This window comes from Podarcis raffonei, chromosome 16 (genome assembly GCF_027172205.1).
Source record: "Podarcis raffonei isolate rPodRaf1 chromosome 16, rPodRaf1.pri, whole genome shotgun sequence".
Lineage (NCBI taxonomy): Eukaryota > Metazoa > Chordata > Lepidosauria > Squamata > Lacertidae > Podarcis > Podarcis raffonei.
Genome location: NC_070617.1, coordinates 5,504,540 through 5,523,368, shown reverse-complemented (window position 1 = coordinate 5,523,368; position 18,829 = coordinate 5,504,540). Strand labels below are relative to the sequence as shown.

At 47.5% G+C, this 18,829-nt stretch overlaps 1 protein-coding gene across 3 annotated transcripts; it reads right to left on the bottom strand.

The window, feature by feature from the left end:
- Positions 1-1,274: 1,274 nt before the first annotated feature.
- On the bottom strand, positions 1,275-18,629 carry LOC128404094 (hemojuvelin-like). Of its 3 annotated transcripts, none has more exons than XM_053369406.1 (4): positions 18,448-18,629; positions 8,451-8,634; positions 6,137-6,639; positions 1,275-2,938 (listed from the first exon to the last, which is right to left on the bottom strand). In XM_053369406.1, the coding sequence occupies exons 2-4, from the start codon at positions 8,542-8,544 to the stop codon at positions 2,315-2,317; spliced, it is 1,221 nt and encodes a 406-aa protein (XP_053225381.1). In that variant the 5' UTR covers positions 8,545-8,634; positions 18,448-18,629; the 3' UTR covers positions 1,275-2,314. The 3 variants fall into 3 exon arrangements, with proteins under 3 accessions (XP_053225381.1, XP_053225379.1, XP_053225380.1); XM_053369404.1 differs by lacking the exon at positions 18,448-18,629 and adding an exon at positions 14,299-14,437; XM_053369405.1 differs by lacking the exon at positions 18,448-18,629 and adding an exon at positions 12,148-12,236.
- Positions 18,630-18,829: the final 200 nt, after the last annotated feature.

The window sequence follows — 18,829 nt, the reverse complement described above, 5'->3', positions numbered from 1 at the left end:
TTTTACAAAAAACATATTATTTGTACAGGTTTAAGGTCTCTTTGAGCCTGAAATAACTCACACATTTGTGAGAATAGTTGAAATTGTACCCTCTTATGTTACAACGTCATCTAATATAGTTTAAAAATTCAGTTTTATTGATTATTTAATAAAAACAAAATACATCTGAGAGCCCTTACTCATTTTATTGTGTAAAACACTTCTGCAATGATATGGTCAAAGCTATTTTGTTTCCAATACATGCGATATGGTCAATGATGGACCAAAAAATCTTTAAAAAAATAATTTGAGGTTATCTCTCAACCTAAAAAAAAAATTGAGTCGCAAGAGCACATGGCACCAAGTGATTTGGCGTGGAATGACGCTTCCATGCAACATCAATAACGGATACCAATGACACCATCAGCAGATTACATTCACAGTCTCCACAGACAAATGCAACCTCTTTTAAAGTCTTCAGCTTTAATATATTAATCATTTCCCCCCCTTTCTTATTTACATTCCTTAATAATTTCCCTCCCCGATCAGATCCAGTAGGTTTCAATTAGCACACGTTATATGGGCCTAAGGTTGCAATGCACACATCAGCAGTATTAGAGTAAAGGTAAAGGGACCCCTGACCGTTAGGTCCAGTCGCAGACGACTCTGGGGTTCCGCGCTCATCTCACGCTATAGGCTGAGGGAGCCAGCATTTGTCCACAGACAGCTTCCGGGTCATGTGGCCAGCATGACTAAATCGATTCTGGTGAACCAGAGCAGTGCACGGAAACACCATTTGCCTTCCCACCTGGAGCAGTACCTATTTATCTACTTGCACTTGACGTGCTTTCAAACTGCTAGGTGCGCAGGAGCTGGGACTGAACAACAGGAGCTCACCCCATCATGGGGATTCAAACTGCCGACCTTCCGATCGGCAAGCCCTAGGCTCTGTGGTTTAGACCACAGCACCACCCCGTCCCCTAGTATTAGAGTAAAGGTAAAGGTAAAGGGACCCCTGACCATTAGGTCCAGTCGTGGACGACTCTGGGATTGCGGCACTCATCTCACTTTATTGGCCAAGGGAGCCGGCGTACAGCTTCCGGGTCATGTGGCCAGCATGACTAAGCCACTTCTGGCGAACCAGAGCAGCGCACGGAAACGCCGTTTACCTTCCCGCCGGAGCGGTACCTATTTATCTACTTGCACTTTGACATGCTTTCAAACTGCTTGGTTGGCAGGAGCTGCGACCGAGCAATAGGAGCTCACCCCGTCGCGGGGATTTGAACTGCCGACCTTCCAATCAGCAAGTCCTAGGCTCTGTGGTTTAGACCACAGCGCCACCCACGTCCCTTAGTATTAGTCTTCCTCATATCAGTAGGCTTGCCCTGGAGTCAACAGGCCACGATGTCAGGGCTCATTCCAGAGAGGAATGTTCTCCTGGGCATGCTACATTGAGATTTATTGATTCAAGACCACCGAAGCCATTTTGGTGCCTGAGATGGAGGAGAATCATAGCATTGTAGAGTTGGAAGGCACCCAAAAGGTTGTCTAGTCCAATCCCCTTCAAAAAAAAACCCAAGATGGTGTCCCCCTTCTGGTTCATGTAGAGAAGGCTGTTGGATTGGCAGTTGACTAGAGATGACTTCAGTGCTAGAGATGGTGCCATGACCTTCACTGTACCTGAGACGAGCAGCCGAGCTTAACAGGGTGTCAGGCAGAACATGAGGCACACACAGTAAGAGTGTAAGCAGACATAATTCTCTGCTCCGCCCTATATTCGCCACTTGCAGCACCAAATAATATGCCAACTGAAGCACAGATGTCATTTGAAATCCACACTTCTCCAAATTTTGCGATGCAGCTAACAAAGAAAAAGTGTACAAATATGCATCTGCTAAGATGAAAAATCTGCATACTTTGGTAAAATAGTGTACAAGAATGCATTTCTATTAATTGTTTGCCAAAAAAAAATGTGCATATTAGGAGAAATTCTCACCAAAACACTGACAAATTTTCATGAGGATTTGTTAAATAAATAAAAAATGATGTGGAAGTGTGACACGCTGAACTTAAGATTTGAGGAATGAGGAGCGGAGAGGTCAAAATCAACAGATTTGTCTGTTTCCACTCTCAACTTTTCCTCTCCCTAATAAAGCTTTGAAGGTCAGGGTGCCCTGCTTCTAAGCATAATCTCCATCTACCCCAGATGCTTACAAGTTTGCAATTTGTCCTGTCCCATGTTTGCTGACGGCCATACTTCTGGGGGAGTCAACCCCATTCGCAAATATCCTCTCAAACTAGCACCATACACCTTTCCACCAGTCCCCAGAAGCCTTCAGAAGTGTAGCTGCAATGCTGAAAGGACCAACGTGATGGCGAGGAGGAAGGCCGAGCAACGGGAAACGCAAGCTGCGTCGCTTTGGAAGAGGTGGTGCTTCTTGGCGTCCGGGTGGAAGACTTTGGCGTCCTCCAAAGCAGCGTGCGCAGCCAGCGTAAAGTTGATGTCTCCCGATGTCACCACATCAAAGACGCATGACTGGAAGTAGACGTCCTCCACCGGCAGCTTCTCCTTGCACAGGAGCTGGGCCTTCTGCGCAGGGATGGCTCCATTGCTGCAGCAGCATTCGGTCTGGGAGATGCGCTGGCTGGGAGGGCAGCCTCCCACACACAGCTGAAGGTCCTGCTCCTCCGTGAAGGAGCGCACCACGTCCTCGGCCGCCCGGATGGAGAAAGAGAGCTGCCTCCCGGCCTGGCGCACAGCAATGGTGGTGCCGATGTACGTGGCGAGGATCTCCACATGCTGCCCGGGTGTGCGCTCGTGGATGCTCAAGCTTTTCCCTCCGGGTTTCTCGCCCCCGTTCGTGGATCCGTCCTCGAAAGCCGCCGGCAGGTTGTCGATCTCCGCCTGGTAGACTTTCTGGTCTATGCACTCCTTCATGTTCTTGAATATGATGGTGAGCTGAAAAGAGAGAGGTAAAAAGGTAAGGGAAAGGAGCCCTGGACAGTTAAGTCCAGGCAAAGGCGACTATGGGGTTGTGGCGCTCATCTCACTTTCAGGCCCAGGGAGCCGGCGTTTGTCCACAGACAGCTTTCCAGGTCATGTGGCCAGCATGACTAAACCACTTCTGGAGCAACAGGACGATGGAAACCAGAGTGCACAGAAATGCCCTTTACCTTCCTGCCACAGTGGTAGCTATTTATCTACTGCACTGGCATGCTTTCAGACTGCTAGGTTGGCAGGAGCTGGGACAGAACAATGGAAGCTCACTCCATTGTGGGGATTTGAACCACCGACCTTCTGATCTGCAAGCCCAAGAGGCTCAGTGGTTTAGACCACAGCACCATTTCAGGCTCTCCATGTGTGCCCAAGCCACTTAATCTCCCTGGGAGTGTGATAGCTGTGAGCTGACCCATTTATTATTTTCCAAAAGTATGTACAGGGAAGAGAAATGCACACTGAAATCCTGACAGATTTTCAGCAGGACTTTTGGATGTTTGTGGGTAGTGGGTATGTGTATCTGTGTGTATATATACATATACATATGCATATACATATGTGTGTGTATGTATGTGTATGTATGTGTGTATATATATATATATATATATATATATATATATATATGCACACACACACGCACACACGGGATGTGGGTGGCACTGTGGTCTAAACCACTGAGCCTAGTGCATGCCGATTGGAAGGTTGGCAGTTCGAATCCCCGCGATGGGGTGAGCTCCCATTGCTCTGCCCCAGCTCTTGCCAACCTAGCAGTTCGAAAGCACAAAGTACAAGTAGATAAATAGGTACCGCTCCAGTGGTAAGGCAAACGGCGTTTCCGTGCGCTGCTCTGGTTTTGCCAGAAGCGACTTAGTCATGCTGGCCACATGACCCGGGAAAACTGTCTGCGGACCAACACCAGCTCCCTCGGCCAGTAAAGCAAGATGAGCGCCGCAACCCTAGAGTCATCCGCGACTGGACTTAACTGTCAGGGGTCCTTTACACACACACACACACACAGAGAGAGAGAGAGAGAGAGAGAGAGAGAGAGACTCAGAGACTCAGAGACTCAGAGAATCATAGAGTTGGAAGGGATCTCAAGAGTCATCTGGTCCAGCCCCTGCAATGCAGGAATCCCAGCTAAGGAATCTCTGGCAGATGGCCATCCAAGAGCCCTGTGTGCTTCAGAATATACGTCCTCTCAGTTATCTCTCTTCTCCTCCTCTCTAGTTCTCCATGTACGAACTTGAAGAGTCCTCCTAGGGCAGGGGTGTCAAACTCAAATTCATCGGGGGGCGCATCAGCAGTTTGGTCACCCTCAAAGGGCCGGTTGTATCTGTAGGAATGCATGTAAAGTGGAGGTTTCCTGTGTAGAATGGCCGGTGCCGCTAGAGGGCAGACGTTCTCTGGCTTGTAGGCTGCCGTGCATGTGCTGAAGAGGCGGCTTTCTTGTGTCAAAAAAAAAAGCGAGAATAAAAGGTGAAGGCTGGCGGCCGGTGGCAGCTACACGGGCCACATGACGAGGTCTGGCGGGCCAGATTCGGCCCGCGGGCCTTGTGTTTGACACCCGTGTCCTAGGGGACTCGTCGCTCCTTAAGGGAAGTGGTAGCATCAGCCCTGGGCAGTTTCCCGGTTGTTGACATCTGCAGGGCAGCCACTTGGGCCTCTGCTCACACTTTTGCAAAGAATTCTAAAGCAGGTGGGTTTTCCCTCGTCTGACGCTGCATTTGGGAGAAAGGCACTGCGGAGGGTTGTTCATATTTGTTCTGCTGCAGGGAAAACCAGCCCTGTCCTTAGGGACTCCTGCTCTGCTGCATCCTATTCATAGAATATGCATTGGCAAAACCAAAAATTGGTACTTGCCATTAATTTCTGTAAACCGGAGGATATCCGCCCACCTCTGGTTCCCTCTCTTATTCCCTCTCTTGTTCTCTTATTCCTACGGAGTGTAGGTTCATATGCTTTTGTTGTCCTACTGCAGATCTACACTCGTGGTTTTTAACATTAAATAAGGGTTTTGATAACCTATATGGACACATGATGACCTACTTTTAACGTTCATAACATGCTATTAAAATGCAAGACAGGTGGGTTGCGCAGAGCAACCAGCCATCAGCAGTAGAGAGATAGCTTTTCAAAGAAAAAAGCCAAAGGTAAAACCCGCTTTAATTAACAAGCATGCCCTGTGATGTTTTAGAATGATATAACTCAGGCATGTCCAATCAATATCTACCAATAGATCCCCGGCTGCTCGTGCTAGATCACGGGGTCATTACCAAAACAACTCTGGGCAATCCTCCCCCTGCACACACACACCCCACGCACGCTCCTCCTCCCGGAGGGAGGGAACTAAGGCGGAGGGAACTAAGTTCCCGCAGGAGGAGTGCTCGCCTCCAAGCCAGGAGAGGCGAGCCACCTGTGGACTGGGGCTGCCCTATGCCTCGGGGCAGATAAAAGCCAGCCAGCCCCAGTCCCAAGTTGCGGGAGCAACATTGTTGGTAGCCAGTTCCTGCCTGCACCCTGCCCTGCTGGATCTCCTGACCTCACCCGACTCCCTGCCTTGGACCCTGCTTCAGCTTTGACGGACGGCCTCAACACTGCTCCCTTGACCTCGGACTGGACTCGGACCTTGCCTCACGGAAACCCACGGGACCAGCACACCTAGGAGAGCAAACGCCACAGATGCAATTTGCTAGAAATGCCCATAGTAATTATGAGGCTATCTCCCTGGTCACACCACTAATGACACAAGCCATGGGAAACTTTAATGGGACACCTGTAGAGGTCACCGTTTCTTACGGCCACAGTCCTGTATACCTGAAGGAGCGTCTCCACCCCCATCGTTCAGCCCGGACACTGAGATCCAGCGCCGAGGGCCTTCTGGCGGTTCCCTCATTGCGAGAAGTAAGGTTACAGGGAACCAGACAGAGGGCCTTCTTGGTAGTGGCGCCCACCCTGTGGAATACCCTCCCTTCAGATGTGAAGGAAATAAGTAGCTATCCTATTTTCAAAAGACATCTGAAGGCAGCCCTGTTCAGGGAAGTTTTTAATATTTAACGTTGTATTGTTTTTAATACTTGACTGGGAGCCGCCCAGAGTAGCTGGGGAAACTCAGCCTGATGGGCGGGGTATAAATAATAAATTATTATTATTATATATTACCTTGCTAGTAGCTGTTGCGTTTGATCCTTTCAAGACGGGGTAGCTGGTCGCTTGAGCGAACAAATAGTTGTTGTCCAGGAGCGGCCAGGAACCTTCCACTCTGCACGTGTGGAACTCGTCGCTGAAGGTCCGTACATGGGGGTCCCCAAACGTGGCACAGTGCTGGTACGTGGGAGGTCTGTTGTGCTTCCGGGAAAAACTCTTCTCATAATCGCAGATCTCTGGGGGTTCCAAACCCTGGTGTGCAGGGGGTGGCGCAGGGGGCCGCCGCGGCGAAGTGGGCCCCTCCTTCGAGCACTTGTTCTGGATCATGAGGTCCTCAATGCCGTGGACGGCAGAGTGGTAGGCAAGGTCCCCGCGGCAGGTACGGGCTGTCCTGCGGGTGCAGCGGGAGTAGGAGCGCAGGGTGTTGCAGTAGCTGGCGTGCTTGTTGGGGCCACGCAAGTTGAGCGTGGCGGCCACGTACTCGGAGTTGCAGCGCAAGATCTTGCAGTGGGAATATGCTGCAGGGCAGAACCCAAATAGCAACGATGGTAATGACAGGAAGAGAAAGGGGAAAAAACAGCTGTGAAGATCAGAGTCGGGTAAAACGTTCTGATTTACATTTGAAAATATTCATTTAAACAACCGTAAATCAATGACTTCCCTTCTTCTCTTTCTGTGGTTCATTTTGCATACCATACATCCCTGCATGTTTTACATGAACTAAACCATGGGTAGGCAAACTAAGGCCTGGAGGCTGGATCTGGTCCAATTGCCTTCTCAACAGACGGTCCGGGAATCAGCATGTTTTTACATGAGTAGAATGTGTCCTTTTATTTAAAATGCATATCTGGGTTATTTGTGGGGCATAGGAATTCGTTCATACCCCCCCCCAAAAAAAATATAGTCCGGCCCCCCACAAGGTCTGAGGGACAGTGGACCGGCCCCCTGCTGAAAAAGTTTGCTGACCCCGGAACTAAACCATTCAGTAATCCATAACTGTTTTTAACACTTGATTGGAAGCCGCCCAGAGTTCTACCCTCCTTCCTTGCAAAGATAACTGTGGAGAATTCAGCAACACACTCGTACAATCACTGAGCTGCAGTCCTTGCCCTAAAAATAATATCCAGTCCTAAAAATAATATCCAGTTTCCCAGTCCTTGTGCTTCTGAATAAAGGGCTGGAGATTTAATATGTTTCCCTCAATGACAGTAAGAGGAAGATATTTAGCTCTCCCAGAAGCAGAGCGTCTCTGCAAATGTGGTAGGCAGGAACCTGATATGTTGGAGCATATTTTCTTTTCTTGTGATTTTGGCATTTATGCCAGAAGACAATTGTTAGAGGCCTTACAATCTAACAGGCTCAGTTCTATGCTGCCAACGGTTCAGGGCCTGCTCTCGAACAGGAATGATCAAATCACTTTAATAGTGGCTAAATTTTTGACTAGCAGGGACGCGGGTGGCGCTGTGGGTAAAAGCCTCAGTGCCTAGGGCTTGCCGATCGAAAGGTCGGCGGTTCGAATCCCCGCGGCGGGGTGCGCTCCCGTTGCTCGGTCCCAGCGCCTGCCAACCTAGCAGTTCGAAAGCACCCCCGGGTGCAAGTAGATAAATAGGGACCGCTTACCAGCGGGAAGGTAAACGGCGTTTCCGTGTGCGGCTCTGGCTCGCCAGATGCAGCTTGTCACGCTGGCCACGTGACCCGGAAGTGTCTCCGGACAGCGCTGGCCCCCGGCCTATAGAGTGAGATGAGCGCACAACCCTAGAGTCTGGCAAGACTGGCCCGTACGGGCAGGGGTACCTTTACCTTTACCTTTTAAATTTTTGACTGCTGTCCATGAGGAAAGACTGGGCCATTATAGAGAGATTTAGTGGTTCTTGAATTGTCGGTGATGTGGTAGTGTTATACTGTTTAATTCATGCAAATTGTTATGCTGAATTCATATTTTCCGCAATCTGTACACGATGTTTGATTTATAATGTGTGGTTTGCTATGCCTAATAAAGGATTGATTGATTGAATAAAGGGCTGGTTTAAACAGGTACAGTGGTACCTCGGGTTACAGGTGCTTCAAATTACATACACTTCAGGTTACAGACTCCGCTAACCCAGAAATAGTACCTTGGGTTAAAAACTTTGCTTCAGGATGAGAACAGAAATCATGCTCTGGTGGCGCGGCGGCAGCAGGAATCCCCATTACCTAAAGTGGTGCTTCAGGTTAAGAACAGTTTCAGGTTAAGAACAGACCTCCGGAACGAATTAAGTAGTTAACCCGAGGTACCACTGTATAGCAGAAGAGTCTTCTGGATCCAGCCAATGGCCTGTCGAGTCCTTACCATGTCTACAAAGCAGGAGAAGGAAGAGCGCTTTAATGATGAAACCAGCGTTCGTCGAGCGTCCCGGCCCCATGGAGCAGGCGAGTCTCCCCATTCCAATCCATCCAGAGTTTATGAACTTTGCCTACCCAGATTGTTCCTCTCCCTCTGTTTTCTTTGCTTCCTTCTTTCTTTCAGTGGTTGTCTGGAAGAAAAGCCAAATAATAGTAGTAGTAGTAGTAGTAGTAATAATAATAATAATAATAATAATAATAATAATAATAATAATAATAATTATTTATTTATTCCCTGCCCATCTGGCTGGGTTTCCCCAGCCACTCTGGGCAGGTCCCAATAGAATATTAAAAACACAATAAAACATCAAACATTAAAATTCAAAGTGTTGGTGCTGACCTTTAAAGCCCTAAACGGCCTCGGTCCAGTATATCTGAAGGAGCGTCTCCACCCCCATCGTTCTGCCTGGACACTGAGGTCCAGCTCCGAGGGCCTTCTGGCGGTTCCCTCACTTTGAGAAGCCAAGTTACAGGAACCAGGCAGAGGGCCTTCTCGGTGGTGGCACCCGCCCTGTGGAATGCCCTCCCACCAGATGTCAAAGAGAAGAACAACTACCAGACTTTTAGAAGACATCTGAAGGCAGCCCTCTTTAGGGAAGCTTTTAATGTTTATCAGACTACTGTATTTTAATGCTTTGTTGGAAGCCACCCAGAGTGGCTGGGGAAGCCCGGCCAGATGGGCGGGGTATAAATTATTATTATTATTATTATTATTATTATTATTATTATTATTATTATTATTAAAACTTCCCTAAACAGGGCTGCCTTCAGATGTCTTCTAAAAGTCAGAGAGTTGTTTATTTCCTTGACATCTGGTGGGAGGTGCCACCACCGAGAAGGCCTTCTGTTGGTTCCCTCACTATGAGAAGTGAGGTTACGGGGAACCAGGCAGAGGGCCTTCTCGGTGGTGGCACCTCCCTCAGAGCTGGACCTTAGTGTCTGGGCTGAACGATGGAAGGAGGAGACGCTCCTTCAGGTATACTGGGCTGAGGCCATTTAGGGCATTAAAGGTCAGCACCAACACTTTGAAATTGTGCTCGGAAACGTAGAAAAAGACAGAAAAGACAGATTCTATACCAAACATACATCTGCACAATGGGTTGATTTTCAATTAATTTATATACCACTTGATTTTTATTTTTAAGAAAAGGAACTTCACAGCAGTTTATAAAAAAAGAATAAAGTTAAAAACAACCGTTTAAAATATTCAAAATGTAATTAAAATCAAGGATAAGCTATAAAAAAACAAAACCAAGTTAACTAACACATGTCAACGTTCTGCTTGTTTGAATAAGCTTTCCCAAAATTGCAATGTTTTTAGCCGGGGCCAGAAAGAATACAGCGAAGAAGGCACCTGCCTGTAGTCAATGGGCAGGGAGTTCCGCAGATCTGCAAGGCACAAAGCTGGGTGGCTGATATAGTATGCAACCACCCAGATGCAGGGACATGATTCTGATTGCGAGTCTTGCCCTCGCCCCTTTTCCTTTCAAAATAAAAACAATGCAAGTTTCTGGCATGAACGTTGATTTGCACGTTTGGTGAAATTTGGGTAGGCTGCAATTTTTAGAGAACTTGCTGTTTTTAAGGATTGCACCAGGTTTGACTGGTAATAAGCCCTCCCCTAAAATGCTTAGCAGGGGGAACACTTCCTTCAACTGGTTGGACGGTGTTTGTCCTGAAAATATAAAAGGTAAAGGTAAAGGGACCCCTGACCGTTAGGTCCAGTCGTGGCCGACTCTGGGGTTGCGGCGCTCATCTCGCTTTACTGGCCAAGGGAGCTGGCGTACAGCTTCTGGGTCATGTGGCCAGCATGACTAAGCCGCTCCTGGTGAGCCAGAGCAGCGCACGGAAACGCCGTTTACCTTCCCGCCGGAGCGGTACCTATTTATCTACTTGCACTTTGACGTGCTTTCAAACTGCTAGGTTGGCAGGAGCAGGGACCGAGCAACGGGAGCTCACCCCGTCGTGGGGATTTGAACTGCTGACCTTCTGATCGGCAAGTCCTAGGCTCTGTGGTTTAACCCACAGCGCCACCCGCGTCCCTATAAAATATAGGTATTCCTTATTCAAATGGTTGAAAACAGAGGTGGAAGATCTTTTCAAGAAGGCAGGTGAATTTTGTTTTCCTTTTTGCACAATTATTATTATTATTATTATTATTATTATTATTATTATTATTATTAAAAACCTGCTTCACCATCCCACATATAGCTCAAATATCCCCCCTTTGTCCTGCCCCACATGCGGATATAGTATATTTCTTGACCCCTTTCTGCATATCCAGTGAATTATGCATTCATTGTTTTGCATGCTGCTGCTTTAATTTACATTCAGATGTCTTCATTACGCTTTCCTACATCATTAATCACATTCTACATCCAGTTTCTTAAGTAGGTGCCCTTGTGTTAAGTGGATAGCAGTGCTTGATTTATAACATAGAACACAACTACTTTATGATACGATCATGGGACAGCTACATAAGAACAGAAGCCGTTCCCAAAATACAGTTTTAAATGAGCCTCTTGCAGAAGGTGCTTTATGTATACAAACTCAGTCAGAGGGTATGAGCTTGCTTTGGCCGGACAATTTCATTAATTCTAGGTCTAATTTGAGACAAGCAAACTCTCATCTCCTCATCAACACAAATATAAGCCCTTCTCTTTTCTACATCTTGCATTTTTGTCAGAGCTTAAAATCCCTGTTCACAACAATATGTCATGGAGAAGTATGAAAAAACAGTCATTGCCCTTGGAGTGGATACTGTTATTTCTGCTTGTATAAGAGGTAAAGGGACCCCTGACCATTAGGTCCAGTCGTGGCCGACTCTGGAGTTGCGGTGCTCATCTCGCTTTATTGGCCGAGGGAGCCGGCGTACAGCTTCCGGGTCATGTGGCCAGCAGGACTAAGCCGCTTCTGGCGAACCAGAGCAGCGTACGAAAACGCCATTTACCTTCCCGCCGGAGTGGTACCTATTTATCTACTTGCACTTTGACGTGCTTTCAAACTGCTTGGTTGGCAGGAGCAGGGACCAAGCAACGGGAGCTCACCTCGTCTGCTTGTATATCCATATATATATACAGAGAGAGAGAGAGAGAGAGAGAGAGAGAGAGAGAGAGAGAGAGAGTGGTACCTCCGCTTACGTAACCCTCTAGATACGTAAACTTTGGGATGCGAACGCAGCAAACCCAGAAGTATTTTTCCGGGTTTTGCCACGCGCGCATGTGCAGAAACAGTCCTCCAGTTGCGAATTCCTTGGGATGTGGCCGGACCTCCAGAACAGATCCCGTTCGCAACCCGAGGTACCACTGTATACACACAAACATGCACAAATACACGCTATACTAAGCTACCCTACACTGAAATGTTAAAATGTTTGTCTTTTTTAATTGCCCTTGAATCTTACTGCCACACTTGCCATCCCCTCATGCCACACACCCTGGCATAGGGTTTCGGGCACCGTTCTCTTCCCAGACCCACCTGGAGATAGCTATGGGGATTCGAACCTGGCCCCTTCTGCTTGTGAAGCAGGTGCTCAGCCAACAGAGCAGTAGCCCTTCTCAACGACAAAATTGCAGCATTTCACCACCACCCTGAAGGTAGATGACACGATGCCCCTTTGGGCATTTCTCAAGAAGAGTGGATACCTTCAAGATCATGACAGCAAGCCAAAACTGGGTTTAATACATCTTCCCTCTGAGTTGCAGCAACTGACATAAAGACTCTCCTCCCTGGAAGAGAGGGGAGTGGTTGTGGGCGGGAGCCCGAGCTCCGCCCCTGGCCGGGGGCCTTAGCCCCCGCCCCTCACCTGGCTGGCGCCCACGCCCACCGGAGGCAGCCAACCAGGTGACTCCGGGGGGCGTGTTTGGCAGCTTAATGCTGCGGCTCCAGCTCCGCCTCCTCCTCAGTCGTCGTCGTCCCACAGCGAGTCATCAGCTAGGAGAGTCATCACAGAGAAGAGCCATGAGGTTTGGAGTCGGGGGGGGGGGTCTGGTTCCTTGCATGCCTTTTAACTTTAAGAGGCTTGCGTGCGCTCATTGCTTTACTGCTTTAAAAAACCCAGGCATCCAGGTTTGCCTTGCTGTGTTCTCTTTTCCGTGTAAAAACCTACATTTAACCTTCTATTTCCCTCCACTCCTGGTGCTTGATTTGTTTGTGCCCAGCACGTGCCCCCAGCGAGGTCTGAGTGTGAGTGTGGCTCCATCTTTCTTTCTCCCTCGTCTCCTCGCTTTCCTTCCATTTTGGCCAGGATGCTTGTATGTTTTCCCCTCTATTGCCCTTGCCTGTCCAATTGCATGGCTGGTCTGGGTGACTGAGTGGGTTTGCCTTACATTTAATTTGTTGGCCAGGGTGCTTATGTGTTTTCCCCCTCCATTGTCCTTGAGAGCCTGTATGGGACAGCTAAATATTTCTGCATTGCTTGGGTTGGACTAGATGATCCTCAGGGCTCCTCTCCAATTTTAAGTCGTGTGTGTGTGTTTGCAGCATGTGTTTGTGCCTGCCGTTTATTGATTATTACTCTTCTAGCATGGGTTTAATTTACCCTGCCATCCCTTCCATTGGTACCACTTAAATCGGGAGCCCACTGTAAAATTTAAAGGCTGCTGGGGCTTGGAATACATTGTGCACTTAAACCTCGCCCCTCTTGGTTTCTCTAAGCCACCCCCCTCCCTTCGCTTGATGTTTGGGGGAAGAAATAAGGCAGGGCTTGGGGTGGACAATGCTTTGCCTCGTGGAGAATGGAGGTGAGTTGCTATCATCGAAAGCCATCAATGAATCAGCACCAAGGCCTGGAATATCACCTGCTTGAGCATCATTAACCCTATTCAGCTGCACTCTCTCTCTCTCTCTCTCTCTCTCTCTCTCTCTCTCTCTCTCTCTCATTCCATTTTCTTCTCCCCTTCATCTAGTTTCTGTTTGGAAAAGGAACTGGAAGAATTAATTCAGGGAGCAGGGATTTGGGGTCTTTTTTTAAATTAAACACCACTCCATAAACCATTCCTCCCCCCCCCTCATTCTTTATAATCACACTTTCATCCAGGGACGTCGAATAACTTACAAAAAAAATCATTCAGTCGAAAATCTAACCATAACATGCATCAAAATCATCCTCCTATTAGTAATGCAAAATGGTATATACTTTTGTCCCTACTCATTTATCCTAGTTTTTTCCCCTTCCTCCCTCCCCTTTAACTCCTCCCCCCCAAGTTGTTCTCTCTTCAGATCTTTAACCATGTGCACAGATTATTCGTTCTAATTTGGATGCTTGGTTTGGCTTCCCCCCGTGCTATCCAATTCCTATAACTTGTCCATTTATTCAAAATCTTTTGACATTTGTTTTCCTATGTATCTTCCGTCATTACCTGTTCAAATATATCAGATTGTGTATATTCAAAAACATAGTCATTACATTTTTTCATTGTCCATTTATCCTTTCTTTCCATCCTGATGCAATAACGAGCATACCAGCTAAGGTCATAATTTTATACCAATCTTGCTCTTTTCTACCTCTCCATAAACCTCGCCCACTTAGCACTACCTCTGTCCCATCTTTTGGCCAAGCCAATTCTTTAAAGAAACAGATACGAAGCAACGCACGAAGATGCCTTTGAGCATGTGCAGAGTGCCCCTCGTTCACCCACTGCAACCTGCTGTCACAAGAAAGGAGAAAGCAGCCTCCCCTCTGAGGATACATATTTAAAATGGTAGATATCTCAAAACTAAGTGGTATGTATCTCTTTCCGTGTGTGTGTGCATGTATGAAATGAAATGCAGAAAGAGTAAACCAAAATGCTTACCTCAATGTGAACTAGAATGCTGCTTGATCAAACTCCCCCTGCGGGGAAACGGCCAGCTTTCCTCCATAAACTCCCCCAAAGGCCCTCAGCTCCTGCCTTCTCGTGATAATCGAGGGGGAAAAGACATCAATTGCTCGTGGCCAGCAGCCTAGAGACAGCTGAGCCTCTGCAACCTGATCTGTCCCCCAAAAGGCAAAGGTCCGCAACAGATGCTTTAAAAATAGGTTGTAGTATTTTGGATCCCGAAAGCAGAATTCGGGGGCGGGCAGAAGGCCACATCCCGGAGGCGGCTGGTTTTATTTTAGTAACTGACACCTTGTATACACACACACACACACACACACACACACACACACACACACACACTTTTCCTCCGAATATTAATTGCGGGTCATCACAAATGGGGAGTGATCTGCTGCTGTTTGCTGGGCCTCTGATTGGCAGCTGTGAGAACAGGAGGGTGGACTAGATGGGTTCTCTTTGGCCTGATCTAGCACAGTGGCAGCTTAGAAATACACTTTGCAGACCCAGAATGGGAAGAGGGAAGGGGAAGGAACTGGGAAAGATCTGTAGAAATGGAGGGTTCAGCCCTCAGGGAACTATAACGATACCCGCCCTCCTGAGAAGTCACTCACAACTGGGAAGAACGTGGATTAATTCACACCTACCAAGGGACACGGGTGGCGCTGTGGGTTAAACCACAGAGCCTAGGACTTGCTGATCAGATGGTCGGCGGTTCGAATCCCCGCGATGGGGTGAGCTCCCGTTGCTCAGTCCCTGCTCCTGCCAACCTAGCAGTTCAAAAGCATGTCAAAGTACAAGTAAATAAATAGGTACCACTCCGGTGGGAAGATAAACGGCATTTCTGTGCGCTGCTCTGGTTCGCCAGAAGCGGCTTAGTCCTGCTGGCCAAATGACCCAGAAGCTGTACGCCGGCTCCCTCGGCCAGTAAAGCAAGATGAGCGCCTCAACCCCAGAGCCGGTCACGACTGGACCTAATGGTCAGGGGTCCCTTTACCTTTACCTACCAAAGTCACACTTTCTGAAACAAATATGCGAATCAAAACAAAAAAAGTCACTCCCTCCTTCAGAATTTGCAATTCTCTGAATTTGGCACCGCAGTTCCCCAGCCAAGTCAGGTGCTCAGAAAATGCATATACCAAAGCGTGCATCTGTTGGTGAAAAGAAATCACACAGAAACACCTTCACTCAGCAGAACTTGTTTTGCAAAAATGTACATTGTAAGGGGGAAATTACCTACAAACAGGTCTTATTTTAGGAGACATCCTCACTAAAATGCTGATGAATTTTCATGATGACTTTCCCACAAAAAAGTAAAAGAGAAATCACAAACTGATGTGTCAATGAGGAGAACAGAGAATTACATGGGGGCAGGTGAGGCCCTGATGGAAATCTAAATTGACATATTTCCCCTGTCTTTATTCTCAGCCTCAAAGACATTTCTGTAGGCCTCTTAACCACATTTGCTCCTTCTTTCCCCTTCTGTCAAAGTCTGCATCTGGATTGTATCCTCCTCGGGGCAAGGGACTGTATTTGTTGTTTGAGCCGCAAAGTGCCACACACATTCACAACTCGGCATTTGCAACAAAGACCTCATCATGATAACGGGAACCAAAAACTCCCAGATTCTAGATGCACGAAATTTTGCGTGAAAAATGTTCAGCATCTCCAAATAGACACATTTTATTGTGATCTTGCCTGATATTTATTTTACACATTTTTGCAAGGCAGTTTCCCCTTGTACATAATGTTATTTTCAGGCACGCTTTCTGCTAATATACACATTTCTATACAATTTTGAAGTGTTGGAGAAGTGCATTGCAAAATTCAGAGAAGTGCAAATTTTAAAGGATAGGTTCGTTTCATTTTGCATAGGGTTGCCATATTTCAAAAAGTAAAAACCAGGACACCCCAAAAGTTTTTAGGAAGACCCTTTTTTTTTTTACAAAAAAAAATCCAGAACAAAGTGCCCCCTTTTGGAAATTCTACCTTTGAAATCCCAGTAATGTCCAGATGTATGGCAGCCCTAACTTTGCATGTTGTTTTGAGAAGCATTACAGTATTTCCTGGGGGGGGAGGGAGGCCTGTCACCGATCTGCTGTGCTCAATCTGGCATCTCTGGGTAAGGTTTAGGTCTAGGAGACACCCCTGCTTGAAACCCTGAAGAGCTGCTTCCAATCCATGTAGTCAACTAGATGCACCAATTGCCTGACTGAACAAAGGTGGCGCCATGGGTTAAACCACAGAGCCTAGGACTTGCCGATCAGAAGGTTGGCAGTTCGAATCCCTGCAACAGGGTGAGCTCCCGTTGCTCGGACCCTGCTCCTGCCAAACTAGCAGTTTGAAAGCACACCAGTGCAAGTAGATAAATAGGTACCACTCCGGCGGGAAGGTGAAGGTAAACGGCGTTTCCGTGCGCTGCTCTGGTTCGCCAGAAGCAGCTTAGTCATGCTGGCCACATGACCCGGAAGCTGTACGCCGGCTCCCTCGGCCAGTAAAGTGAGACGAGCGCCGCAACCGCAGAGTCGTCCGCAACTGGACCTAATGGTCAGGGGTCCCTTTACCTTTACAAGGGAACTGCCTATGCCCTTAGTTAAATTGGAACCATGACACAGGGATAGGGAATAGCTCGGTGGAAGAGGAACTGCTTTGCTTGTGCCACATTGAATTTTTTATTGATAAGAAATACTTTGGAAAACAAAAAGAAATGGGGCTGGAACAACTCCTAGCAGTGCTTGGTTTATAATGTAGAACACAACTACTTTTTATTAATAATAATAATAATAATAATAATAATAATAATAATAATAATAATAATTATTAGTACCCTGCCCATCTGGCTGGGTCTCCCCAGCCACTCTGGGCAGCTTCCAACAAAGCTTAAAAATACATTAAAATGTCACACATTTAAAACTTCCCTGAACAGGGCTGCCTTCAGATGTCTTCTAAATGTCAGGTAGTTGTTTATCTCTTTGACATCTGATGGGAGGGCGTTCCACAGGGCGGGCACCACTACCGAGAAGGCCCTCTCCCTGGTTCTCTGTAGCTTAGATTCTCGCAGGGAGGGAACCGCCAGAAGGCCCTTGGAGCTGGACTTCAGCATCTGGGCAGCATGATGGGGGTGGAGACGCTCTTTCAGGTCTACTGGGCCGAGGCTGTTTAGGGCTTTAAAGGTCAACACCAACACTTTGACTTGTGCTCGGAAACGTAGTGGGAGCCAGTGTAGGTCTTTCATGGGATGTCCATAAAGTATAAGGCAAGGCAACTACATAAGAACATGAATCATTCCCAAGGTATAATACTGATTGTCCATCAATCTTCCTGCCACACTTACCATCCTCTCCCGCCACACCAGTGTGGCATGCTATACCCTTTGAGAACCACTGGTATAGACAATACTGAACAAGGTCAATTAGCAAACTGAACCAAATCGTCCCACCCCTGTGCTATTGCAGCTAGGAGCATCTCACAGAACCCAAAAGGGCAAGGCTGAAAGTTATGGGTCGAGCGGATAGAATTTGTGGGTTGAGCGGATAGAATTTGTTGCAGCTGCGCACGGGGAATGCAGGCAAAGTTGTTGTGTGTGCCAGGTGTTGGGGGAGCAAAGGTGGCAGTCCCTACCATCTGTTGTTGCAGATTTTTCTCAACGTGCCTTGTCAGGATGGCTTGGGGAAAGGAAGGGAGAACACTCAGCCCTGCAAACCTCTCATATGAATTTTGTATTTTTTAAAAAAAATATGAGTGAATGGCTGAGATTAGAAGCTAAAGCGGAACTGCCTCTTTGCACCAAACTCTCTATGGATACAGGAGTGGCAACTTAGCCAAGACCTCTTCCACCATCAGTTGAGTTGCACCTTGCCACAACTGCAGCTTAAATATATTTCCATTTGCCTTTCCCATCTCCACTTTCCCCCTTTTCCAATTGCTCTCTGAAAGTATTTTATAGAAGAAACGGCTACCCATTAAAAAAAAATTCAGCAATGCCCAGCTTCATGAAACAGGCAAGACCAATTTATCTGAAAACGGTGCCTTTTCTGAGTTCATTGGCGAAACTCAAGTTTTGTTTAACACCACGTTGGCCGCACAGATTTTAGAGAATCTCTCCCAAACCTGGGCATCACCACTTACTTCCTTGATCGTTGGAGAGACATTCTGGATGATGTTGGCAGTGGATTTCTTCCTAAGAGCCCAGAACTCCACGCTGGGATTTATGAAGGGGCAGAGGAGACTTCCAAGACTTCTGCCATTTCCCTTCCCCTCTGGAAGGTATGAGATCTGGGAAGAGATGATGAAACTGGGTCACAGCACCAGGCAAAGGAAAAGACAAGGAGCGGAGGGGGGTGGAAAAGGCCGTCATTAGACCCATCTGACACACCCCCTCTGGACACGCAGATACAGTACTGTCACCCCCTCTTGGCTAATCTTTGCAGAGGAGCCGGGGGGCACCAGAGATAAATCAAGGGACAGAAGCACCTGTTCCGAAAACTGGCATTTGTAAACGGGAGCTTGA

Bases quoted from the DNA above. Each gene is read 5' to 3' on its own strand.
- LOC128404094 (XM_053369406.1), bottom strand. From the start codon at position 8,544: ATGGGGAGACTCGCCTGCTCCATGGGGCCGGGACGCTCGACGAACGCT. The intron at 6,640-8,450 runs GTAAGGACTCGA...TCTGCCCTGCAG, and splicing joins TCTCCTGCTTTGTAGACATG to CATATTCCCACTGCAAGATC. The intron at 2,939-6,136 runs GTAATATATAAT...CTCTCTTTTCAG, and splicing joins ACGCAACAGCTACTAGCAAG to CTCACCATCATATTCAAGAA.